Below are 25,833 nucleotides of genomic sequence, written 5' to 3'. Positions count from 1 at the left end.
TCGCCCCATCCCTGCACACACTGACACACACCACCCACCGAGGGCTCTGCCATCTTTCGCTGGAATGTCTGCAATAGCTTTCTAATTGGTCTCCCTGTCTTGGGTCATAGCTGAGCAGCCCTCCCCACCCTTGAAGCCAAAAGGCAAGTCTAGTAATACCATTTCTTGCTTACCACTCTGTCACAACTTCCAATTCCCTTTAGGCCACAGTCCAGACTGTTGAAAAGTATTTGCGTAGACCTCCCTGAGCTGGCCTTCACTGGTTTCCCAATGGTCAAGAGCCCAGGCTATGGAGTCCGTCTTGTCTGGGCCCGGATTCCCACGGCACCACCTACCAGCTTCGAAACTGGGGCAGACTTCTGCCCCTCTCTGTGCTCGGTGTTCTCCTGTGCAAACTCGGGTGATAACTCCCACCATCTGCCCTGCGGGGTTGTTGTGAGGGCGGAATGAGGTCGCGCAGGTAAGGCACTTGGAGTAGCAAGCGCTTAGCACGATGAACTGCGCTGACATTTGTCACCACGCCCTGCTAGACTGGAAGTTCCAAAGGGCAGGGAAGTGTCCATCTGTCGGTCAATGCCCACAGATAGCTCCGTGTAAAATGAGCCGTCACAAACTGGAATGAAGTTAGCCATATTTTATTAAGTCAGACTAATTGTGTGCCCCCTCTTTGTCCGTGGCCCTAAATTAAGACCCAAGTATTCCTAAAGGCTTACGCAAGGGTTCCAATGTGTTCCCAGCCACAAGTCCAGACTCCAGCTTGAGGCCAAGGGCAAGTTGCGGGTGGTGTCCGGGGTTAAGTGAAAGTGACACAGCAGCCGGGGCCAGGAGGCTCTGCATCCTCCCCCCACAGAGGAGACTCTCCCTTAGTCCTCTTTGGAGGGCCCGGTTTGTCTTTAGGGAGATGCTCCACATGATTATCCCTGCGGACCGCTAAGGGAAGCGGCCCGGGAAAGGAACACGACCGAGGACGCGCAGAGGTTCAGCCTCCCTGCATCTGGACAACCGCCTGAACTTGTCTTCTGATAAATGCTTCTGGGCAGAGAGCTGAAAAGAAAACGATCTCTCTCTCTCTCTCTCTCTCTCTCTCTCTCTCTCTCTCTCTCCCTTTCTCATCTCCTTTTCCCATCTCCTTTTCCCTCCGGAACTCCCCACATCTCTACCTCCTGACCTCTGAGCTGTCCCTCAGTCCTCCGGCCCTGTCACCTGGTCACAGCACGGCTGGCTCCAGCGCCCAGGACGTTTCGTGAGCCATGAGGGCTGACGACTGATTCACTACAGAGAGGCCCTTGACTCAAAAGGGGCTCATTGGTCGTGCTGGTGGTGATGACCTTCAGCTCCCCTCCTCTGGAGGAGGCCAGAGCGTGAGTGGAGGGCGCAGGGGCGGGCGCGCCAGGAGGCTGCCGGAGCCAGTACCGCACAGCCCGGGGCGGAGCCGCCAGTTCGGCCGGCCGCTGCTGGTTCAGCTCCCACCGTGGTCCCAGGAGCGTCCGTCTGCGGACTCCAGGAGACCCTCCGAGCGGGTGCTGCGGGCCGAGGCATGGCCGCGGGGTCGGCGCCCAAGGCGGAGGCGGGGCTGGAGGAGCCCCTGAAGCAGGAGCAGGTACCTGGCGCCGGGCACAGGCCGAGGCGGCACCTAGTCAGGGTCCCCAGGCTCACGCAGGGACTGAACGGCCACAATGAATGGTCACCAAGCCCCCACCCCCATGCCGTGTAATCGGCCCTGAGTGGAGGGGCAGCGACCCACTGGAAGGTGCTGATGGCTTCGCCTGACCCCGCCCCGCCCCGGGGAAGCCGAACTCACCTCCTTGTCTCTGCCTTCCTCCCCCTCTCTTCTTCCTCCGCCCCTTCCCCACCTTTCTTCCTTCCTCCTCCTCTCCCTCTCTCACTACCCAGCCCTTAACCCGCTCATCCCCATCTATTCCCTGCTACCTGTGCCTCTCTTGCCTCTTCTCTCCCGGGGCAGAAGCCCTCAGGGCCCCGGTGAAGGCCAAGGGTATTGGAGGACAGCTGGAGGGATGATGGGTCCACGTCAGGCTTGACTCTGTGGTTCTCAGACTGGAGCGTGCACCAGAAGCAGTGCAGGGGCTGCTTGAAACGCAGGAGGCTGGGCTCTGCGTCCTAGTATCTCACCCGGAGGATAGGGCCTGATCCTCTGCAAGTCTAGTTCCCAGGAGGTGCTGATGCTTGAGCTCGGAGAACCGCTGGGCTAGCTGGTGGTGATATCAAACCCAGTCGTTGTTTTGCCTTTACTGGACAATCCCAAGGCCTTGACCAGGTGCCAGGAGCTGTGCTGCAGGTGGGGCTGGAGAGGATGCAATTGGAAGTGGGCTATCCTCTGGGAGCTCACAGCCCCGGAGGGAAGTAAAACAGGACAAAAATAACTCAGAGGGTGGGAAGAGATTGCTGTCCCTAAAACGGGATGTTCCCGCGGGGGGGGGGGGGGGGGCGGGGGGGGGATGGGCGAGGCTGATGAGGGGCGTGGCACTTGAGCTGGGCCTTGGAGGATGGATGAAAATATCTGGCCACCTGGTGATGAGCAGGAATGAGAATTCTAGATGGAGGGGACAGCAGACCAAATTGCTTGGAGGTAAAAAAAAAAAAAGTTGGGAAGTCATCACTGGGGAGAGAGGCAGGAGTGGGTGATACTAAGACTCTGGCAGAAACCCAGGGTTCGGGAAAGTTTGTTGTGAAAGATAAGGGAGAGCTAGGTTGCAATGCAGTGGGCCTCGTGGGCCACACTGTGCATTTGGAAGCTATTCAGAAACTCCTTGGCTTTCTTGCTGGTCGCAAACCCAGACCATCCAAAGGAGGTTACAGATGGAAAGCTGCCCACCAGGAAGGGCAGGAGACTGGTAGAGTCACTTCTGCAGCTGACGTTTGCTCTCTCATGAGGTTGATATCATCGATGCCTTGGCCTCTGCCCTCAGGAGGCACAGTCCCTCTTCGAACTCAGCCCTGGGCAGGACTCGAAGCTTTCCCCTTAACCGGCTGTAGCAAAGCTGTGTGATGCAGGGACCACAGTCAATGTGTCCCCTGGGAGCCAATGAGAAATGGTCCCCACCCCAGGCCTACTGAATTAAAATTTGCATTTTAACCAGACTCCTGGGTGACTGCACAGTGATTGGATTTTAGCTTTCAAATGGCCAAATGTAGTACACTCGGGGTGACAAGGGGAGGCAGCACCTGGTACCCTGGAGGTCATCCAGAAGCCCTTCCGGGGCACGGTCTCTGTTCTCTCCAGCCCAGTCTGCAAGGGCTCAGCCAGGTATCCCCTTCCCTGCCTATTGGTGCCTTTCTGGTTCTCAAATGTTTCTTAACAGTGGCCCAGTTACTGCTTTGTTTGGGGGTGCGCGCACTAGTGTGTGCGTTTGAATTCCACAAGCAAACATTTCATTCGGGCCCTCATCCTAAGTCATCCTGGCTCTCTTTGTGTTTTGCAGATCTCCCACACAAAGTTTTCTGTGGATGATGAATGGAAGTAAGTGATTAGTATATGTTTTTATTGCCGTTATACTAAAAATTAGATTTCCATTTAACCACTTGCGAAATTAAATAAAGCCATCATTTTAGCTGTCAGTTTCCCGGGACGGAGAAGGTGAGTTAGCACAGCAATGCATGCACGAAGGTAGTACAGACCAGAACCACAGGGTGCTCTGTGCAAACCCCCAAAGTTGGGTTTCTATGTCCTTCAAAGCAAGGCGGTGTCAACTTAGTATTTATTTTAGGCACAAGATACATCTGGTTTTCTTTACATGCTGTTTCCTCTGTGTTCTGGTACCTATCATGGGGTCATGGCCCTCTGTGGGCAACATATAAAATGAAATAAACATGAAACGTCCCTCCTTTTTTGCTTTATGGTAATCAATCATGAATGTATTCCTAATCAAAATAGGAAATACTTATTACATTTGTATACCTATTGTGTACTTTCTGTAGTACTTCCACATAGGTTAACGATTTGAGATGCATTTTTATGATATATACACAAAATAGAATAATGTCAGAAAGCATATTTTGTTTTATATCTAATGCAAGTGCTATTTTAGCTTATAAGAGATTTACTATCCTATCTATATGGTGTAAATTGAAACTATATTCATTACATAGAATATTAAATAGTTATTTTGCATTTGGGGCTGTAAAACTGATAACTAAATTCTTCTACCCTTTTACTTTTCTTCACTTTCCATCTCTTCAGAGAAATGAGTATATTTTAATGAGCTTCTAGAAATCTTTTTTGTCTCCTAAGCTCAGCTTCCAACACAGAAACTAATAACCACGTAATTTTCCTCAGGATGCTTATGGATTGCAGCATCCATAAAGGGTTCAGTACATCTTTGGTACCTTCTAGCACTAACTTTCTAAGATTCCATTCCAAAGAAGCTGAAGGGAAGCAGGAATATTTACTAGGCTTTCAGGGTTCATTTCTGCACATTCTCCAGCAGGGGGCGCCCCTGGGATTTGGATGGGGCCCTTTTCTGAGACACTGCTCTTATTTTAGCAGTAGCTCTGTAGAAATGCTAGTAGTGAAGGGAGAAAACCCAATTCACACATTCAACAAGTGCCTGTAAAAGGTACTAATTCGTGGCACAGAATATTACCCTGCAGTGTTTCCTAAATGGTAACCTAGTTCAGTGCAACTGTAACCAGCTGTAACCAGCCATAAGTGGAAGGTTGAAGAGATTGTATGGCTGATGGTGCCTCGTTGGGAATGAAAGATAATGCTAACCAATATTTATAAAGTTATTGATTGGCAATGTTCACAGTTTCCCCTTCCTCCCCTAATCTTGACGCTGGACTGCTCTTTCTTCCTCTAAGTTACTGGTTCTCAGTCTTGGCTGCATCTTAAAATTATATGGTAAACTCACTAAAAAATGACTAATGCCCAGATCCCCACCTGGAAATCCGTGTCCTTTTCCCAGGGTTATCATAACAAAATGCCACAGCCTGAGGGGCTTAAACAACAGGAATTCACTTCCTCATAGTTCTAGAGGCTAGAAGTCCAAGGTCAAGGTGTCAGTGGTTTTTGGTTTCTTCTGAGGCCTCTCTCCTTGGCTTACAGACGGCTGCCCCCTCAGGAGGTCTTCACGTGGTCCTCCCTCTGTGTGAGTTCCCATCCTCATCTTCTCTTCTTATGAGGGCTCCAGTCAGATTAGATTAGGGCTCACCCATGGGCCCTCATTTTATCTTAATTACCTCTTTAAGGGCTCTGTCTCCAAATACAGTCTCCTGTTGAGGCATTGAGGAATAGGGCTTCAACATATGAACTTGGGGTTGGGGTTGGGGTGGGGGAACATAGTTCAGCCCATAACACCCAGCAGTGGTGTTTTTCATTGATAAGAGCACTGAACTGATCACTTAATTCATTTCATAGATGAAGGGTACAGCTTGAGCACTGTGATTTTAAAAGCTCCCCATTGATTTTAACTTACAGCCAAGGTCAAGTGGCTTTCTTCAAAGCCACTGCTCCTATAGGAAGATGAGCAACATGACACCATCTTCGTGGTTTGTGCAAAACTAAGAGTCCAACTAAAAACTTGAACATTCAGCCATCATCTGAGTGTGTGTGTCTGTCTAAGATAATACTCAAGCCTCTTCTTCGCCCTTATAATGAAGACAATTTCTACAACTCACTGAGGAGTTTCCTGTAGCCCCATGGGTAATGTTCTCTCCATAGGCACCATCAGCAGGATACCCCTTTACTGGAGAATATTAGAAATTACTTGAAATTACCAGTATTTTAAAATTTTTGAATTTCAAAAATGATTTTGTATGATTCAGTCTTATTACTATGATTATTACTATTAGGAACAAATAAAATAGCCCATGTGCTTCACACAGGTACAGAGGTACCATTATTTTAAATTTGCAAATGAGGAAACTGAGGCTCAGAGATCATCAGTGACTTTCAGAAGGTCACATGGTAATAAACTGGCCAATCAAGGACTGGAACTCAGGCTTTTCCAGGACCCATCAGTGATTTATTTATTTATTTATTTATTTTTGCCCCATAACTTTACTTGAAAGGACAAGACTGAGGTCAAAACCACATGGAAAAGCTGAGGGCTGAGAGGAATTGGTTTGGCTGATAACCTCAGCCTCCCCCTTTCCACTGCCTTCTCCCCAAGCCTGGGGGAAAAGGAGGAACCCAGGAAAGCTTCTCAGTCAAAACTTAAAAACCCTTGGAAACCTCTGAAATCCCCAATTGCTTCCTACGAGCCCAGCCTATGCTTTTTTTGCTAAATGTGCAAAGGTTGAGGGCTTTTGCAGATGACCCCCTTTGCTGGTTCCAGCCTGCAGCAGGAGAGGATGTACAAGATGCACCGGGGCCACGAGTCCATGCATGTGGAGATGATCTTGATCTTCTTCTCCACGCTGATCGTCGCCCAGATCGTGCTGGTGCAGTGGAGGCAGAGGCACGGCCGGTCCTACAACGTAAGTCGCTCTGGGGCCTGCTGCAAGCCGGCTCCTCTTGCTGCCGCATCCCCCCTTTTCTTTCTTTCTTTCTTTTTTTTTTTTTGTTACCACTTTGAAGAAAATGGTTTTATGAGGTCAGTGATTCTCCACTGGGTGCAGTTTTGGCCCCAGGAGACATTTGGCAACATCTGGGAACAGTTTTCTATCCTCCTTCGTGGGAGGAGAGGAGGGACAGCAGTTGTTACTGGCATCTGGAGGCCAGGGATGCCGCTCAGCGTGCACAGGACCGCTCCTCGCGGCAAAAACGTCCACGGTGCCCAGGTTGAGAAGTCCTGGTTTAAGTAAACCAGTTTTCCTTTCATGCATCAACAACTTCTGCCTATGGCCCAGGAAAGGAGAATTAGGGATGCCAGAAACAAAAGGTTGAAGCCATCTAACCTTGTTTCGTTGGCAATGCACTATGGCGGCCCTGGCGGTGTGCACAGCCACGGAAGAGTGCCAATGCAAACACTGCCCTGAGCTCACCCACTTTCCATGTGGGGCATTTTCACAGACCAATCCCACCCAAGCGTGTCCACTAGAACGTTGCCCCCTCCTGGCCTCAGGGGCATTCACTGGGCATTGTTGGGCCTGAGACCTTGCATCTTCACTGTTCAGAGCAGTGGTTCTCAGGTCTTTGGATGTATCAACAACACCTATAGGGCTTCTTAAGTCAGACTCACAGGTCCCATCCCCAGAGTTTCTGATTCAACAGGTGTCCAATCAGTCATTTGCATGTCTACCAAGTTCCCAGATGGTCCTGGGACCGCATTTTGACAATCAGTGGTTTAGACTTGAGTGTGGCCTCCGTGTAGAAACACTGCCCAGGAAGGAGGTCCTCACTCAGCACTCTGCGTGGGTCTGGGGCCCGGGCTGGTCGTCTGTAAGAAGACTTGCCATGACACGTGAGGTGCTAGCTTAGACAGTGTTTCATTTTCCTTTGACCCATCATAAAACTCATTTTCTGTGTAGCACAGGGTCTAGGGGAGTTCTTTTGAACTCTGCATAATAATGAAGTGTAGGTGATTTCATACATTTTACTTAGAAGGAGGAAGGGATGTCATTTTGTTCATCTTTTAAGCAAATGCATCACCTTGCTGTCGCATCACTATTACCTTGTAAATGAAAATAAACATCCTCTGCATTGAAACTTTTTAAATGAGAGAGACTAGAATTAAACCTCACTGATTATACTCTCATATTTAAACAAGATCCTTAAATATATTTTAACCATAGTTTCCTTATCTGCAAAATAGAAAACCGAACATAGCATTTCAGGAGAAACTTATTGGTAATATAAAAACACTGCTGTGTTAAAAGTAAAGCTTTGGAGGAAGATACGTCATGCTAACACTAATCAAAATAAAGCTGGATGAAGCTGTATTAATTTCAGACAAAGCAGACTTCAGAACAAGGGTAATTGTCAGGCATATGGAATCGTCATTCCATAACGCCAAAGGGATCAGTTATTCAAAAAGACATAGCAATGCTTAATGTGCATGTCCCTACCAAGAGAACATCAAACTGTATGAGGCAAACGGATGAACTGTGAGGAGAAATGGACAAACCCGCCATTATATTTGGAAATGTCAACATCCTCTTTCAGTAGCTGATACATCCAGCAGGCAGAAAACTGTAAGGATATAGTCGGCCTGAACGGCACCATCAATCAACTGATTTCAGCTGACTTTTACAGAGTCATTCACCCCACAGCAGCTGAGTACACAGGCTTCTCAAGCCCACGTGAAACATTCACCAATATAGACCACATTATAGGCCAAAACGAATTTGAAAGAGTAGAAATCGAGTCAAGTACAGTTGGCCCTTGAGTAAACAGGTTCGTACTGCACTGGTCCACTCACGTGCAGATCTTTTTCAATAAATATAGTCAGTCCTCCATGTCCCCGAGTTTCGTAGCTGTGGATTCAAATAACTGTGGACCGAAAACAGTATCTGCAGCTGAGGCTGGGAACGCACTTCTGCAGAGGGAGGGCCGACTGAAGTTCCATGCAGATTTTCAGGTGGGGGGTGCGGGATGGTGCCCCAACCCCCGTGCTGTGGAAGAGTCAAGTGTACACTGTCAGACCTCAAAATTAAACTGGAAATCGATACCTGAAAGCCGAAAAAAAATCCCAAAGTATTTGGACATTAAATAACACAATACTAAATAACACATGAGTCAAAGAAGACTCAAAAGAAACTAAAACATAATTTTAACTATTTTAACTAAATGCAAAAGAAAATAAAACATATCAAAATTTGTGGAATGTGGCAAAAGCAGTGCTTAGGGGGGAAATTTTTAGCGTAGAATGCGTATATTAGAAAAGAAAAAAGATCTAAAATCAGGAAACTAAACATCTGTCTCAGGAAACTAGAGGAAGAAGAAAAAGTTAAGCTACACATCAAAAGAAAATAAATAATAAAAATTAGAGCAGAAATCAATAAAAATTAAAAGTGACATCAGTAAGAAGCTCCATGAAACCAAAAGGCAGTTCTTTGTCAAAATCAAGACATTTAATAAACCTCTAGCAAGCTAGCCAAGAAATAAGATTGAGAACACAGATTACTAATATTAGAAAAGGGCGTCATCATTACTGATCCTGTGGCCACAAAAAGAAAATAAAGGAATGTTGTAAACAATTTTATGCCCACAAATCTGGATAACTTAGATAAGATAGGCAAAGTGTAGGCTGCAAACTATACCAAAACTCACACAGGAGAGATGATCTTAACAGGCCTAAACCCATTTTTAAAACTTGAGTCAATGATTGATAACCTTCCAAAGAAGAAAGCACCAAGCCCAGAGGGTTTCACCGTGAAGTCTACATTTAAGGAAGAAATGACACCAGCTCTCCACTATCTCCTTCAGAAAGGAGAAGCAGAGGGAACACGTCAGAAGTCGTTCTCTGAGGCCAGCGTTATGCTAACACCCACCGACACGGAGGCCAGAGGAAGACATCACAGGAAAGAGAACCTACAGCCCAGTATCTCTCATGAACATACATGTGCAACTCTCAAAAAATCAGCAAACTGACTTAAACAACGTATACAAAGAATTCTACACCAAGTAGGTTGTATTCTAGGTGTGTAAGATTGGTCCAGCACACAGAAACCAGTTTATGTGGTCAATCACACCAAGAGGCTAAAGAAGAAAAACGATATGATCATATTAATAGATGTAGAAAAGGCATTTGACAGGGTCCAACTCCCATTCATATGAAAACTCGCTGCAGAATAGACATAGAGGGAAACTTCTTCAACTTGATAAGGAATATTTATTTTTAAAGCACCTACAGCTAACATTAACTGGATACTTTCCTGCCAAGATAAGGTAGAAGACAAGAATATTTGCTCTCACCACTCCAGTTCAACCTTGTACTGGACTTCCTGGCTAGTACAGTAAGACCAGAAAAAGGAGGGAAAGGGAAATAAAAGATACACAGATTGGGAAGGAAGAAATAAAACCATCTTTGTTCATGGACGACATGATTGCCTATACTGAAAATTCAACAACAACAAAAATCCTGGAGAAGTAACTACAGCAAGGTTGTGAACACAAGGTCAACATACAATAGTCAATTGCTCTCTTATATACTAGCAATGAACAATTGAAATTTGAAAATAAAACATAATACTATTTACCATAGTACCCGAAAAAGGAAGTACTAAGGAATAAATCTGACAAAATATGTACAAGATCTATATAAAAAACTGAAAAGATCTCAAATAAATAGAAAGATAATCTGTTCGTGAATTGGAAGGTTCAATATAGACAAAATAGATTTTTCCCAACTACAATCCCATTCAAGATCTCAGCAAGTTATTCTGTGGCTATCAACAAACTGATTCTGCAGTTAATGTGGAAAGGCAGAAGACCCAGACTACAAACTGAACACTAAAGAACAATATTGGGGGATTCACATTATCCAAATTCAATGCTTACTGTCAAGCTATAGTAATCAATACAATATGATATCAGTGAAAGAAAAGATGCATAAATCAATGAAACAGAAGAAAGAACCCATAAATAGACCCACACAAGTAGAGTCAACTGACCCATGATGAAGGAGCAAAGGCAATTCAATGGAGAAAGGATAATCTTTGCAATAAATGGTGCTGAAACTATTGGACATCCATATGCAAAAAAAAAAAAAGTGAGCCTAGACATAGAATCCACACGTTTCACAAAAATTAACTCAAAATGTACCATGGACCTACATGTAAAATACAAAACTATAAAACTTCTAGAAGATAACATAGGAAAAATATGTAGGTGAACTTGGGTTTGGTGATAAGTTTTTAGATTCAGCAGGAAAACCACGATACAAGAAAGAAAATATAATATTGATAAGTTGGGTTTTATTGAAATTTAAATCAGTGCTGTGAAAGGTACTGTTACAATAATGAAAAGGCGAGCTATAGACTAGGAGAAAGTAATTGTAAAATATATATCTAACAAAGAACTGTTATCTAAAATATACTTAAAACACAATCATAATAAGTAAACAACTCAGTTAAATGGCAAAAAATCTGAAAAGATAGCATATATGAAAAAAATATCATCATCATATATCATTAGGAAGTTGCAAAGTAAAGCAATGAGATACAGTGCATGCCTATTAGAATGGCTGAAATCAAAAACACTGACAATACCAAATGCTGATGAGGCTGCAGAGCAGCAGGTACTCTTGATGCAAATGAAGAGTGGTAGAGCCATTTGGAGGCAGTTGACCCGTCTCCCACAAAGCTAAACATAGTCTTTCCCTATGATCCAGCAATCACGCTACTAGGGATTTACCCAATTGAATTGAAAGCCTGCATCTACACACAAAAAAAACTGCATCCAAATATTTTTTAAAGATTATATTTATTTTTAGAGAGAGGGGAAGGGAAGGAACAAGAGAGGGAGAGAAACATCTTGCCTCTCATATGCACCCCAGTGAGGGACTGGACCGCAACCCAGCCAAGTGCCCCGACCGGGAATCTAACCAGCCACCTTTCACTCTGTGGGACGATGCCTAACCCACTGAGCCATGCCTGTCAGGGCTGCACCCAAGTAATAGCACCCCAAACTGGAAGCAACCAAGACATGTCCTTTAAAATGTGAATGAATAAGTAAACTGTGATGCCTCCATACAATGCAGTATTAGCAGGCAATAAAAAGGTATGAGCTGTGGAGCCATGAGAAGACATGGAGGAACTTTGATAAAACAAGCCAATATGAAAAGGCCACATACTATATGAGCCCAATTATAAAACATTCTGAAAAATGCAAAACTAGAGACAGTAAAATGGTGGTTGGTTTTGTTCTGTTTTGTTTGGAATGCTTGCCAGTGGTTCAGGGAAGGAAAGAGGATGAGCAAATGAAACAGTCATTTTAGGGCAGTAAAATTGGTCTGTATAAGTATTGTAATTTTGGATACCAGATGTGATGCATTTGTCAAGTCCCAATGAACTACACAGCACAAGAAGTAGGCCTTAAGGTAGGCAAACTTTTAAAAGCCATTTGGGAGATTGGGGGTCCCAGGGAGAAATACAGATGGTGGTGAGAGAATCTAACTGCATTACACATGCATGAAACAACCTCACCGAAGGGCACTGGAGGTCAAGGTGTTGCTCCAGGTGCCTTTGGAAATGAGACGAGTCTGTGCAAGGTGGAGGCACTGGGAACTGCACATGAGCACTGTACGCGGGTGGATCAAGTTGTTTCCCACGAGGGTACAGGTTGACGATTCTGATACTGCTGTATATGTACACTGGGATGAAAACATCGTGTAAATCGTGGGAGACATTGGCAGTGGAAGTTTACAGAAAGCAAAGGGAGGAAGTTTTTTAAAAAGTAGGAACTGCACACAATAATATGTGTGAACAGCTTTGTATACTAATTATTATTTACACGTTTACCTATACCCTGAAGGTATTTTTCTTACATACAAAGTATTATTTTCCCATTATTGCATGCATAAGTTGGACCATGTACATCGAAGGTGAGGGACTAGTCCAAAGAGCTGACAACATTTTCAGATACAGCTCTTAACAAACATGTTTATATTCTGAAACAATCGTTTAATTTCCCTAGACAGATTGTGTTCTGTGGTCTGCAGAGGCCGTGTATACCAGAGCAGCTGAGTGTAAGTACATAAAGCAAAAGAAACAGGTTATTTAGAAAATAAAATTTAAAAATATAATATTGACTGCTCCAAAAAGAGCAGAGAGAAAGTAGATAGAAAATGGAAAGTTCTAATTTGGTTTGGGATACAGCTAAACACCTGGGTGCTTCCAAATACTCATACTTTGAGCATAATATAGATGGTGCATCTGGGTATTTGAATTTTTCTCTTTCCAGCTGATGGTGTTGAGATGGTGTAGACATAGGCAGGTCCTCAAAGTTAAATTATTTCCAAATGCTTTTAATGGCATTTAATTAAAAGTAAAATTCCATTCAACACGACCCTCTCCACTTTCTTTTATGTATCCTACCTTTCATATCTGCAGGGAGTAGGGGGGAGGGTACCAAAAAAGAATCCTTCTCCTTCCCCTCACATCATCAGAAGGGCTGACGACTGCATACACAGAATCCGGGTTTCAGACACACTGTTAACGTGCCTCAATACACTGGCTGATCATTTGCCACAAAGTGAAACATTGCTCCATTTAAATCAAACTTCCTGCCTATGAATAGCTATGAAACACTAGAACATAGTATTACTATACCAATAAGTATTAGGCCTGTTAAATCTTTTTAAAATGAGGCAAGACACAAATACATAATTACATAACATTGCAGAATCTTAACAAGTTAAATAGTAAAATCAACAGTCTCAGTTGATTTGAAGATAGCAATCTGGACCAAGTGAATTCCTAAGAATCCTTCGTATGCCAGGATTCCATCATTTTACTTCTTTGATTTATGTCCACACTTTCCTTCATTGCCTTTGTACTGATAGCACAATATTTCTTGGAGTCATTTATGTACATAATGATTTTCTGCTTACCTCTAGCATGCCCTTGTTCTCCCTCCACCCCGCCCACACAAATACATGCAGACACGTGTACAAATGGTTGCAAACACAGTAGTTTGGGATTTGGGGTGCAAAGGAAATGAGCATCACATATACACAGACCTTACCTTCCTCCCTGTCTTTCCCTCTTTGTTCTCTCCTTATTCTGTGACCCATCCATCATCCTATACAAATAGACAAATGAAAACATGTCTTTGTTTTGTCTTAACTTGCAATTCTTTTCAGATTCTTTGTGTGCATGTCAAAGAAAAAACATGGTACCAATGGGCAGCATCTGATTCGCCAGGACATTCCTCCTGCCATGATGTAGGGCGGGGAGGATGTGGGTGATGGGATCCAGATGCAGGGCTGCCCTGGCCGTCATGCAGATGTGCTTTATACGCGCATGCCCAGATGGCGACCCCTCTGGCATTATTAATGTGTCCCAGCTGCCAGGCTTCCTCTGTTGCCTGCATGCACCTCAGCTTCACATATTTCATGTGTTTATTTATGATGCACAGCATTCCCACATTTCATATGTGGCAGTCACTTTTAAAAATGGGGAGTTTTAACTGCTCTGGAAATTGATAAAGGATCTTTTTCTTTATTTTAATTGCTGTTCAAGTACTGTTTTCTACCTTATACTCCCAGCCCAGCCCACTGCCTCCCCCCAACTGATAATCTTTTATATTGCTATGAAATGTGGCCCTCATTTCAAAACTACTTCTCCATAAAATCGTTGAATTCATAATGCAAATTTATGACCTTTCCCCTTGGATGTTGAGAAAATGCAGTGCTGGGTTGATGCCTTAAAGATAATTAAGAAATTAAATATTTGCATACAGAATACAGTATAATGATTTTTTTTGCTTTCCTTTTATTTCTGTTCTCTAAGGCCTATTTTTTAAAAGTAGCATATCTATACATTTGAACATTGCTATTCTCCATTAACTAAATCCAGGCATCAAGTAAGAGAAATTTGGGATCTTTTAGAAATAGGTTGTATTTATAAATCCACAGGGAAAGAACTAGCTTTATAAATATGTAGTCCAATCGTCACTTCAAACTATCATAGATTGTGACTCTACTGATTTGAAGAAGTGAATTATTCTTGTAAAGTTTGACTTGTAACCTGAAGTATAAAATATAGGAGCATGGTAGTTGCAATGAATTAAAATGAACTGATTCTTAATTTTTTATTTAAAAAAAAACTTCAGCATGTTTCTGGGGGAAATCAAAAGATGAATCAAATTCTTAAAACAAAAAGATGAGAAATGCAAATGACAGGTGTTCATGTCCATTTCCTTCTTTGATATCAGAAGTAATGAACTAAAAAAAATTTCAAAACCTATGATATATCCTAGCTAACTGTCACCATTATAAGCAAAAAGGAAATGAATGACCACAATGCTGATGAGATTTTTAAGGAGCTGCACACTTTTAGCATCCACAGTGGATGGTCCAAATGCCAGTGCTAAATGCCAGAGGGAGCGAATCTTGTCTTGGTTTGCTCGAGTGTGCTCTCTGGGCCTCATGAAAACGATTCTGCTTCCTTAAGGAAAACCTGTTGTTCCTATTTGATTATCTGTATCTATTTATATCTATACCCGTATGTCTCAATTTCATAAGTAAAGTGCAATCCCATTCATTAGCTTTGACCATACCACAAAGTAGGGTGGAAAATTAAAGCAATTACCTGACTAATTCAGGCAAGAATAAAGAATACGTACCCTGAAAGTACTGCTTGGAATTCAAAATCAAAAAGCAGGTTATAATACGGTATATCTTTAGATAGTTAATTCAGATTTGCTCCGTGCGTGGTTTTGTTCAAGCACATAAGTATAGTAACAACTGTGCACTGTTCTCTGAAAGATTTAGAGCAATCTAAGGTTTCAGATCCAGGTGATATGTCACGATAAAGCAATACAAAGCAATAAAGCAATAAAAAGAGAATGAGAAGTCTGGGAAATGTCTTCTTATTTGACACGGATGGAAGAATGGCTGTGACTTTGCCTTCTTCATTTACATCTTGAAGTCCCATCAAATAATTTTGGTTAATGACCTTTAGACTATTATAACCAAGATCTTATTAAAAGACCCAAAAGAACATCCACAGATTCTTTTTTTAAAGCCACCTTCTTTTATAACAAATATGAAGAGAAGAAAGAAAACAAATAAATGACACCAGTCTTTTTTATATTTAAATGACAAACATAGCCCAACAACTATTTCTACATCACTGGCAGACATAATTAATCGATCATGCTACTCTACCACAAACTCAAGACCAGGTCTATTAGAATCCTCTTCAACAGAGTATTGCCAGAGGGAACCACCAAAGTCTGCACCTGAGACAAAACCTCCTTGCCATTCCCCTCTCACACTGGTGCTGAGCAAGTAATAGGTGGTCAGCCTAGATGTGATGACACATGAAAGCCCAACAATTACTGCTATTGTTAAACCTATTCGCTTTTCATGAGAGCGGCGAATAGCTGGTATTAGGCCCGACCTAAGGAGCAGAAGTGTCAGTCACTGTGGTGCTGTAACAAGTCATGCACCCACAGCCCATCAGTGCAGCCTCCTCTCTGCCACTCGGGGCTGAGACCAGCCAGCTTACAGAGCCATCCAAAGGCTGCTTGGACTCAGGTCATTGGTCCAGGCCACATAGGAGTACACCCAGGGAACAGGAAATGGTCTGATCCACATCTTAGGTTTGCCAGGAGAAGGTACCACAAACCAAAGAGGAAAGCCAAGAAGTGAATCTAGCAGTCAGGCCTGAGGTAACCCCAGAGTTGGGATTCAGGGCTTAATCCTGCAGGCGCACGGACACCACAGACGGAAGTGGTCCCAGAAGCTGCCCTGACACCACTTCCTCCCCTGAGATCACTGCATTTGCGCACATGCAGCACAGTAACAGCAGCCCCTGAGCTCCACAGCGGACTGCTTGCAGAGCTCGTTCCCAGCCGTCATCCCCACCTCAGCGCAGGCAGGCAGGGCAGGCAGTTTTCTCCCATTTGACAACCCAAAGGAGGCTCGTTTGTCCAAAATCACAGCCGTTGATGTCTCAAGTTGCTTTCATCTGAAATATCCAAAAGAAATCAGGTGTCAGAAGCTGGAGAGTTTGGATTATTTCCCATTCGAATTTTCAGATAATTGGGCCCATCCGCTCCAGAACTGTGCACGTTCAGAACAGTTCGCGGTTGGGTGATGAGCCAGCTGAGTGTTACCGGCGGGATGGGCGAGGCGATTCCCCCAGAGTGGCTGCAAGTCGTTTAATAACGCACATGCCCATTCTGGGCCCTCAGTCATTGAAAGAGACTTTCTGTTCATTTCTCTAACAGCTGGTGACCCTCTTGCAGATGTGGGTTGTCCCTCTGTATTTCACGATAAAACTTTACTGGTGGCGGTTTCTGTCCATGTGGGGGATGTTCTCAGTCATTACCAGTTACATCCTCTTCAGAGCTACCCGAAAGCCCCTCTCCGGGAGAACACCGCGGTAGGTACCCCATTCGACTCCACTCCGCCATCCCCTTCCTGTAAACACTAAAAACAAGAGCTAATTTCCATTTTCCTGGGTGGAGGAGGAGGATGCCTTCGGCAACAAAACTATTTGGAGATTTGCTAAGCTGTGGTTAGCTCACAATCATTATTGAATGGTGACTCAGGCATGCCTGTAAACTGCACTACTTTAGATATTAGCCACTGAAGGCCAGGAGAAACAGAAGTGAAACTATTAAGTTTCTAGAGCACTATTTGCATGTTTATTTTTAACGCAGCATTTTGTTTGAGTCCACTAGAAGTTGTCACACACATTTTATAGCAGGGCAAGAGTTAGAAGTCTGTGTTTCTAACAACTATGCGTGATAGGTATATATATGATAAATCATAAGAAACTGACAGCTTATTACTCTCATAATAAATGAGGCTTTAATACTCCATTGATCAGTTTAATGACCATGTCAGCCTCTTAATATTTATATGATTCCATTATATCATTCACAAATCTTTCCAAAGTGCTTATAATGTGCCCACAATTGCCCTCACTGTCCTTGTTGTTTCGATAAGGTCTGAATCCAAATCCAGATAACACTGAAATGGGATTTAAAAAAAAGATGTAAAGTGTCTAATGGTAATAAGAAAATGTCAAATTTTGATCTGCATTGGAGAATAAATCATAAACAACTGTGAATTATTTTATGATTATTTAGCCATTCAGATGTTCGTTTTTCTCTAAAAAAATGGCAGCAATGAGCCAACTTGTCCTTTTAATATAGAGAAGGAAAAATACACAATGAAAGAAATCAGATTGATAAGTGTAGTGATAAAGACTGAAATTCAAATAAATGAATTCAGGCTTATGAGCACTGTGGCTTCATCCCACTTGGGGAAGCGCTTTCGGGGGTGCTAGGGGACCTTCCACACTGGCCGGTTTGAGGTCGTGGCCTTCGTGGGGCCCCGTTTCCCAGCAGCACAGAGACAGCTGGCAGGCTTCCTCCTTCTCACACAATGTGTGAGTTATGCAAGACTTGTGAAGTGATCTCAGTTTTGGATGAATTGAAATGTACTTCTTTTCATCCCCTGGATAGAATCTATGTTGCATTTCAGTGGAAACAGTTCACTTTTCCTCTGTGTAATGAACTACCCTAGCTGAACACAGTCCTTCTGTGCGTATCCGCTCATGCAGGGCCGACGAACTTCACTACAGGAAATACCCCAAATGCTGCCTCCTTACACCCCTGACTCACACATCTCAGATGGCTGGGGCCCCACTCCCTTGCTTCTCATGCCCACAGTACACCCACCTCAGCTTCTTCCTGCCTGTACATCTCTGAGCCCTGTGATATCGTCTGACAGCCAAGACGCTCCGCTCCCATTTGAAGCAGAGCCAGCTGCCATTTGAAGAGAAGCCATGGATGAGGCTAATTAGGACCCCTTTTCTTCCAGAAAAGCAGCAAGGATAAAGAAGCTCATATTGATAAAAGGGAGTGTCCCTAATGATCTTTATGGATCTTTGCTTAATTACCATATTATAAGTAAGTCACATCTCAGCAATTTTTCATTTGGAAGTGGAGGATTTCATTACAAGCTAAGAAAGCTGGTCCATCAGACGAGCATGGTGCAGAAGGCACTCCCAAGAGGAGTGGTCTCTGGCACCAGCGTAGTGTAAACGCCAGCTGTTCCTCCCCCAGGGCACACCAAGCCCCGGCTAAGGGACAGTAGCAGTTAAGGAGAAGTGCATTTCCTCTCTACCACTGTCCGGTTGTCCATAGAACAATGTTCAGGCTCAGAAATAGGCCACTCACAGCCACAGAGAGCTGGGCCTCATCACATCCTTTCCACCCGAGGCCAGCCTTTCCCTTGTGGACACTGCTCTGAAGCGTGACCACAATATCTTTTCTGGCTTACCTGTAATCGGGTTAGCAAGGGGGTTCTGGGCTCTAGGAACCTGCACCCCCCATAAGAAGGAAGATTTGGAGGTGACATTTGGAAAATCTAACACATCCATAAAAATAAGATGACATACTGAGAATTTAATGTGCCAAGTCTTTTGAACAACAATACACTATCTCAGACAGCCTTCAGAACTGCTTTAGGAGCTGGGGTTATCATCTGCCCATTAGAAATGAGCAATCACAGGAAGAAATGCTGAGTCGGTCGGCCAGGGTGCATGCAGGAAGTGGCAAAGCCAGAATCAAGCCAAGGAGAAAGCATGCTGTGGCCTAGTTACATCAACAAACCACTTTGCATGGAGAAACCCTACAGTTAAAAAGGCTACTGGTCAGGAAGACCTCTAGCGCTGGCAGCACGGGGAGAGGGCCCTTCAAGTGGAGAGAGAGTGCTCGGAGTGCATGTGGAGTTCAAGGAACCCCAAGCTGGTGCCGCCGGTGCTGTGGGGTGGAGAGGGAGGTCCTCTCGGAGCTGGCCACTTGTCCCATCCTCGCCCCTTTCAGCAGCACAAACTTCCACCTCCATCTGGCTGCACTGAGCAAAGATTCAAGCAGTTGGCCACGCCCGATCAAAAGTGCCAAGCCAAAGGCCCACCCTGGCCCCTGTAGAGATAACACAGCCTCACAGCGATTTGAGCCACCTCATGGGAGCTCTGGCTCCATGTAACTCAGGGCTGAGGCCTCCCCTGGGAGGATGACACCTGGAGGCAGAGGTGCCCTCCCCCCACCCCACCCACCTGACAGCCCTTGTATGTGAGATGCTTGAAGCAGGGAGAGCACTGCACCATGGAAATGATGTAAATGACAACTCGCTTCTCCGGCTAGCCCCATTTAAACTGTCATGTTTTGGAGACTCCCTTCTGAATGGAACTCACTGCGGTGGGCATCTTTTAAAATGATGTCAAAACATTCCATCAGAAATAGCCTAGAACTTGAGCATTTGGTGCAATGGTGCCACCAGGGAGGAAGCCCGGGAAGGTGAGAGAGCCAGGGACAGGGCTCCAGGGCTTGGGGTCAGAGGGTGGGTCAGGTCTCTGCAGTGAGACTCTAACTAAGGGAAGTTCGGTGTGGAAGGCAGGGGAGGGGCTTCAGGAGGACAGGGAAAGGGCTGAGGGGCAAACAGGGTCTCCTGCCACTGTCTGCCCTTGAGAGCAATGGTCCAACCACCCCCTATTATCTCAGCGCCCCTATGCTAACCCCCCAACTGGCTGCTTCTCCTTCCACCACCTCTCCCATTCTCTGTTGGAGAAGGGCGCCTGTTCTGTGGCCCACCAGGAGCTGAGCTGGACTCCGCCCTCTTCCTCTGCCTTCCCAGGCATGAAGAAGCCACGTGGCCCTTTGCATGGCCTTTTCCAGGGGCTTTCACTGCCGGGGATAAGGGGAAGTAACAGGGCACGGGGGTTCCTTCTACATTTTCTCCACTCTCCCCTCCATCCTGTCCCCTCACTTGCCCACTGAGGCCCTGTGGGAAGAAGGGAAGGCCTTAAGGGTGGTCATGGTCAGTGTGTCCACAGAGCAGAAAACAAGGCTGAATGAGGCAAGCTCGTCCCAGGGCTACAGGAGGAGCCCTTTGATGGAGGGGAGGGGAGGAAGGCTGAGGTTCTCTGCTCTGGGGCAGGGATGCTGCAGGAGTAGGAGGATGAGAAACTCCTGGTTTTGCTCACCTCCGAGGTACTCTGGCCGAAACCACTCTTCTAAGCTAACCCTGGAGCCAAAGGAGAAACGGGGTGGTGGGGGGAGGCAGCGTCCCAGGTAGAGTAACCATCCTGAAGGCCGTTTTTACGTGAGGAACACAGATCAGCTACAGAGAATTCATGGATGTTTATACACAGAAACATGTGCACACGACAGTACCATTTACATGTTGCTTGTTGATATTGAAACTTTAGGTTGCCGTTGAGTTTAGCTGACATAATACACTTATATTCTATATCTTACATAATAAATAGAATTGTAGAACCTAAAAGCTGACTTAGGACAATGTCTTAAAAAGAAAAGATACTTCATAATATGCCATGCTGTGTTTCTCTGCATTTTTCACTCCACAGTTTGGTCTACAAATGGTTTCTTCTGATCTACAAACTCAGCTATGCCTTTGGTGTTGTGGGTTATTTGGCTATCATATTCACAATGAGTGGGCTCCATTTACTTTTCAAGTAAGTATTTCCAATGAAGACCTTAATGTCTCAAGGCACTTGCTTGTAACATCCCCCTGGCCAAGTTCTCTGTATCTGGAAGCCACGGTTTTAAAAAAAATGAGCTTTCATGCAACAATGAATCTATGGCAACATTTTTGAAAAATACATTTCCCAATATATTTTTTAGATTTTCAGGGAAATTTTTCATTTCAGACTATATCCACATGAAAAACATACAGCATTTTTAATTTAGTTACAATGAGTTCCAAAGTAAAGGTCCATTACCATCGATTACTTTGTCATTTGTTTATCATCTTCTCAAAAAGCTAAGTTGGTAAATCTGAAAATACAAACTAATTTCAAAGAACTAATACAAGTGTTTTCCTTTTTTCCTAATTAAATATCAAAGACTTTAATAAATTCAATCAATTTCTTTCCTTTTGTTCAAAAAGTGATTAATGTAGGTTAGTAAAATGATACTTAAGCAAAAGAATAATTTCAGGGTAGTTTAGCAGCATCCCACATTTAAGGGTACTGCGATAAGATGCTTCTTATTTATTTGCTTTTTTAACACCCCTCTTCACTCCACCTAAAAGAAGAATATTCCAAAGGAAGTTATATAGCATAATGATCCACATGAAATTATTAAGAAGATACAAATGCTTGCAATACCTTTATGATAAAATAAGTATTTTTCATTTTCTGATGCTCTTATTCTAAGTATGTCAAAGCTAGTGCATTTTCTGTACGCATACACTCCTTTTCCCCAGTGCAAGTTTGGTAGGCATTGTTACTTAGTTTTTCTCCTTGGTCCTCTATATTTACTCAGACATTTTTTAAAAATATATTTGTTCAGGGCACAAAGAAACACTGTCATTTACTGCAACCTTGCCATTAAAGCTAAAGCATTTCAATAGCATCTAAGAAAAAAAACGTGGTGGATGTGACATTCCCAGAGGAGGACAGAGCGCTAAGTGAATTTCGTAGCTACAGGAAAAAATGTCTTTTAAAATAGGAAAAAGGTGTTTATGTTAAACTTCATCATCATACTTAAATACAGCACTATTACACTGATATTGACTTCATACATGATGCAAAACTGTGCTGTTGCTGAAATGTATTACTAACAGTAGAATGATGGGAGTGACAAAAACCTGCTCGAGTGCCCACAAAACACACACACACACACACACACACACACACATGATTTAAAGAGAAACTACACTTGACCTGCAAATTTAAAAGATCTCCATTAAAAATAGGCCTACATTTTCCCTCCCACAAAAATCTGAAGCATCATTTCCTTCTATATTATCTTCTTCCTTAAAACTTCTAGAACGAATCCAACACAGTAGCTACTAGTGCATGTGACTATTGAGCTCTTAAAATGTGAAATAAGATGTACTGCAGTGTAAAATACACACTGGATTTCAAAGACAGTATGAAGAATAATTTTTGTATTCACTACATGTTGAAATGATAGCATTTTCATTGTACTGGTGAAATAATTTCATCTGTTTCTTTTGACATTTTTACTGTAGCTACTGGAAAATTTTCAATGTTCTATGGATGTCCAAACTACATTTTCACCGGACAGCACTGCTCTAGAATTTTGTTTCCAGTACTCATGAAATCCCTTTTGCTGGGGACAGTGGGAAAGGAGGGAACTGAGTGCTTAGAAACTGTGAGAGGTGAAGAGATAACAGAGCAAGAACGTCTGGAGAGAAATAGAGCTTCCACTAGGAAGCTGATGGCCGAGATGTGCTGTGGGCAAGGTCCTCCCCGGCAGAGCTGAGGCTGGGTCATCCGCCTGTGTCCTGGAAAGGGAATTTCAGATGTGCCACACAGCTGTGGAAAGCAGCTCAAACAGAGCTCCCCGGAATACCTCTCATAATGAAGTTACTCTGGGACAGTAAGGGAAATAGAAAGGCTGAGATCAGCAACGTTAATTCATAAAATGAGGAAGGCCGTGGCAGAGAGAACCAGCCCTGGTGGCAAGGACTCTTCCTACGGCAGGAGCACAGTCCAGCTTTTTAAGTATTTTGTGAAACTTTTAGACCAGGAGCTCCTACTGTTTTCTAGCAGGAAAGAAATAGAAAGTAAACGAGTGATTATTGCTCTTTTAAGACATAGAAATACACTGATTTCTCTTTTTTATCATACTGTCTATATTACTTTCTTTTAGTGAATGCAAAATAATATTTGTAAGGGCTTTTATTAACTTGCTTGAAACTACAGATGTCCCAACACTATTATCTCATAAGATTTTAAGATCTTTTCTTACAATTAAGCACACAAAGAATTTAACCCTTCAGATTGGGAAGGAATTATTTTTTCCCCACTAAGTGTTGTTGATCATCATTGCGTAAACAGTTCCTTCTGTCGAACTTTGTTAACTGCATTTTTTATCAATATCTGCTCCCCTGGATCTGGAGGGAAGATAACCCTCATTCCGCCCCACTACCCTATTTCTCAGACATACCCAGGAACCTTGAAAGGATGCAGCTGCCATCTGTGTTGGAATTCCCAACTCACATCAACAGAAGATTGGTACCCTCTAAATCTACAAAAATCTCTGCCTTTATATTTCCTCCACACGTTAACAGAGCCCCAAAATCCCTAGAAGGAGGTTCCAGAAACAGACAACCCAACTCCTCTCCTCCCTCCCCTCCCTTCCCAATTCTGTCAGACACACCCAGGCCCACTGCTAGTATTTGAGAATATTGACAGATAGAACAAGCCAAACGTGCAATGACTAAGATTTAGAAAGTAAATTAGAAGCTAATTATTCACTTTTTAAAGAGATCTTTGGATGGGCATCTGTAATAGTGTCAACTGTTTTTTAAAAAAAAGAGAAAAAAGAGGGGACTATACTAAAGAATTCTATTATATTCAAACTATAATCCAACTTGCAAAAAAAATTTTTTGACTCATACATGATGACTATGGCATCGGAGCAAAAGGCCTCAAAATTGGAGGTTGATTCTTATATCTACCACAAATATTTTGGGGTGAGATAAAGTGTTTGAAACCATCCCATAAAATCGGAGGTCTGAGGCAGGGACTCTCAACCCCAGCTGTGTTACAGAGTCACCTAAGTAGCTCCTAATAAGCTCTGCCGTGCAGACCCCATGCCGGGCCACTCAAACTGGACCCTGGAAGGTGGGCTCACATAGCTGTACAGTTCTAAATCTCTCTAGATGATTATAATCTATATTTAGGGCTGGTAACCTTGCTCTTTTAAAGAGGCTTGGAGTGCTACCTGCCCATTGGGATGCCTGGGGTCTAGAGAGATTCCAAAAGCGCTGCTGCCCGGGGCCCCGTCCCCAGAGAGTTCGATGTCATCGGCCCCTGTCCCCCAAATGCCCCATTCTTACTTCCTCGCCCTTTTGTCCCCAACAGAGTCAAGGCTAGAGACTCCATGGACTTCGGCATTGTGTCTCTGTTCTATGGCCTCTACTATGGCATCATGGGGAGAGATTTTGCCGAGATCTGCTCGGAATACATGGCTTCTACTATAGGGGTAAGTGTTGCTTTTATTCATTGTCAGCCTTCATTGTATGTGGCGAAATGGTCTCATCTTCCACCATATTCACACCCATTTTCAGAAACTGATAAATCTTTGGTTCTCTCAGCCCAGTTGCTCCTTGGATTTTCCTCACACACACAAAAAATGTCTTTGCTAATTAATTAGAAAATACATTTCTTATTGATATAAAGTGGTTAGGAAATAAGGCATTGTTTAAAATAAAAGAGACTAATTATTTGGAAGTAACCATATCTAGCATGCTCCAATCGCCAACATTTAGAGAATTAGCAAAACTTCAACAATAACAGCACACTTTTTCTCTGCCGAACGGAAATAAAGTCATTTGATGCACCTAAAACACTGTAAAATCAACCAGTGCCTCAGGGTATTACTACTCAGCATAAAGATCAGTTATTGTTATGTAGCATTTGAAGAAGTAGAAGATATAAAAAGTGTGCTAAATATATTCTGACCATATACTGTTCTCTGGAATTTAAAAACAAATCCCTAATAGCTTGTTTAACTCTTTTAAAAACACAACTCAGAATGCGCATACTTTCTGGTTTGGTGGAGTTCAGAGTCAGACAGACACTAGGGGCGTTACCTGTGTCTGACGCACGCACATCTCTTCAACGCAAACCAGAGCCTCCAGGGATGACTGGCGGTTTCGGGAATCCTGCAGCTCTGAGCTCTGTCCGTGTCTTGGCTCACAGTCCCATCTGAAGTGGAGAACCCTGTGAGTGCAAGAGTGAACTCCCGGACTGCTCTTCTCTCTCTCCCCCTCTAGGGGGCAGGAATGAGCAGGTATTCCCTTGATTTCATCCCACCCCACCTGCCCTTCCCCATCCCCACTGGCTCTGTCTTACCCTTTTCCTAGAGCCTGGAATCCAACTTCTGTGGTGAAAGGCTGGAGCAAGACACCTGTTGGCATTCCTTGGCCACGTGTCATCTCTGGGCCAGCTAGTGGCCTTTCTTAGAAGGTGGAAGGTCAACAAAGCAGGGAGCATTTTCATTTCCAGGTCCTCCAACAAAAATCAGAAACCACACTCCTCAAAAAATGCCCAGGGCCTCTTGTGCTTATTTGTGGACAAGAGAGGAAGAAAGGGTTACCCATCCCCTCTCTGGTGGGCCAGGAAGAAGAGATTTACCTCTGTCACCTTCACTTTCACTACTAAGTAGAGGGTCTGGCAGAAGTAAGGCAATAATGTGGGTACAGTAATTTCTAGTTTTAATTTGAACATCTCACTTAAAATGCCGTATGG

The 25,833-nt window shown here is 43.8% G+C and overlaps 1 protein-coding gene and 1 long non-coding RNA gene across 2 annotated transcripts in view; one reads left to right on the top strand and one right to left on the bottom strand.

Moving 5' to 3' along the window:
• Nucleotides 1-1,080: 1,080 nt before the first annotated feature.
• RNF175 (ring finger protein 175) overlaps nucleotides 1,081-25,833 on the top strand; it is a 31,316-nt gene continuing 6,563 nt past the window's right edge. The window contains exons 1-6 of the mRNA XM_028522019.2: nucleotides 1,081-1,600; nucleotides 3,441-3,478; nucleotides 6,294-6,435; nucleotides 16,799-16,953; nucleotides 20,953-21,060; nucleotides 24,445-24,565. Of these exons, the coding sequence (XP_028377820.1) occupies nucleotides 1,538-1,600; nucleotides 3,441-3,478; nucleotides 6,294-6,435; nucleotides 16,799-16,953; nucleotides 20,953-21,060; nucleotides 24,445-24,565 (627 nt within the window). The 5' untranslated portion in view covers nucleotides 1,081-1,537. The remainder of the gene's footprint in view (nucleotides 1,601-3,440; nucleotides 3,479-6,293; nucleotides 6,436-16,798; nucleotides 16,954-20,952; nucleotides 21,061-24,444; nucleotides 24,566-25,833) is intronic.
• LOC118501941 lies at nucleotides 14,775-25,672 on the bottom strand. Its single transcript, XR_004904594.1, has 3 exons — nucleotides 25,438-25,672; nucleotides 25,176-25,290; nucleotides 14,775-16,536 (listed from the first exon to the last, which is right to left on the bottom strand). It is a non-coding gene; the product is annotated as an uncharacterized LOC118501941 (long non-coding RNA).

The sequence above is a fragment of the Phyllostomus discolor genome, chromosome 8, assembly GCF_004126475.2.
Source record: "Phyllostomus discolor isolate MPI-MPIP mPhyDis1 chromosome 8, mPhyDis1.pri.v3, whole genome shotgun sequence".
NCBI lineage: Eukaryota > Metazoa > Chordata > Mammalia > Chiroptera > Phyllostomidae > Phyllostomus > Phyllostomus discolor.
The sequence above is the reverse complement of the archived record's forward strand: the minus strand, read 5'-3'. Positions and strand labels throughout refer to the sequence as shown.